Consider the following 1,290-nt stretch of genomic DNA (forward strand, 5'->3'; position numbering starts at 1 on the left):
ATGATGGTCAAGACTTCACAGAGGAAGCAACATGATTGTGGAAACCAATCCAAACTGAAATCTCGCTTAAGTGTCTCAATCCCTTTGAGGATGTCCAGCTATGTATTTAAGGCGCCAGTTACCAGAATCACAGCCCATCCTGGCAACGAGGTCAGATGCCATCACTGGGAGGGAACCTTGGACAAGCCCCAACAGGTGTGCTGGCAAAAGAGACTGCAAGGTCTCCAGGCCTGCAGCAGCACAGGGGAACCATTAAGCACTTTGGACCTTGCCAAAGCCTTGCAAAAACTCGCACCTCAGTGCACAGGTGGCTATCTGCCAGGTGTTCTTGCAGGTGGCCCGAACTCGAGCCCCATGCCCATCCCTGCCAGCTCTTCGGATTTGGCCAAGATGATTCCAGAAGCCGGTCTGGGTATCCCGCACCTCACGTGCAAACAATTTCTGGTGACTGAGGAGGATATCAAGAAACAAGAAAAGAAAGTGAAGACGGCAAGAGAAAGGCTGGCTACAGCACTGGCTATAGACAGACTCGCTAGCGAGGCAGAAAAAGTGAGGGGCCAAGAAGGACATCTCGAAAAACACCACGAATAAAAGGAGAGCCCTGTGCAGATGGAATGCAGCACAGCACTTTATTAATGTCTCTTTGCAGTGTCCATTGTGTCTTCGTGCTCTGAGCCCCTGAAACTTAAGTATGTACCAATACTTTCCTTGTATTAAACTGTATTGTGTGACACAATGGAGACAGTGGTTTTTTTTTAAGCTGCGAGATTGGGTTTCCGGTGAGGGGAGAAAGGAGATCTTTCCTTTCTGTATTGTACTCTTGTCTTCCTTTACTTTCTTTACTGTGTCATTTATTTGTATTTTCAAGTCAACCGAGTTATCAAAGTCACGGGATTATTTAGTGTTCTGGCCTCACAGAGTAAAACCTGCCTAGTTAATTTTGTGTAATATTCCAACAGATTCCAACATAATATTTCATTAAAGCTGTTATATCTATGCTCTCAAAGAAGATATGTTTGTAGGTCTCTATTTTTCTGTTCTTTGTTGCATGTGAACTCAGAGGTCAACAGAAAGAAGAAATAAGAGACTTCCCATTTTTTAAATACCTGTATGTGTTGAAAATTTGATCCATGAAAATTGATGTGCCATTTTGGGGATCATGATGTCAAGAGGGACTGTTCTCAGCATCTTTATCAGTAAGCCACTGCTTGTGGGGATTTAATTGTCTGTTTGCCCAACTAACCTGTGGCAATCTTCAAATCCCTTCCATCATTACTTCTTTTGTCTCAT

At 44.0% G+C, this 1,290-nt stretch overlaps 1 protein-coding gene across 1 annotated transcript; it reads left to right on the top strand.

The window, feature by feature from the left end:
* On the top strand, positions 1-591 carry LOC124523294 (methyl-CpG-binding domain protein 3-like 1). The gene has a single exon (XM_047095156.1). The coding sequence runs from the start codon at positions 1-3 to the stop codon at positions 589-591; it is 591 nt and encodes a 196-aa protein (XP_046951112.1).
* Positions 592-1,290: the final 699 nt, after the last annotated feature.

This window comes from Lynx rufus, unplaced genomic scaffold, assembly GCF_022079265.1.
Source record: "Lynx rufus isolate CCGP_SWC_20201006 ecotype Redwood Valley unplaced genomic scaffold, mLynRuf1.p SCAF_4, whole genome shotgun sequence".
Lineage (NCBI taxonomy): Eukaryota > Metazoa > Chordata > Mammalia > Carnivora > Felidae > Lynx > Lynx rufus.

Coding starts and splice junctions, on each gene's coding strand:
- LOC124523294 (XM_047095156.1), top strand. CDS start 1: ATGATGGTCAAGACTTCACAGAGGAAGCAACATGATTGTGGAAACCAA.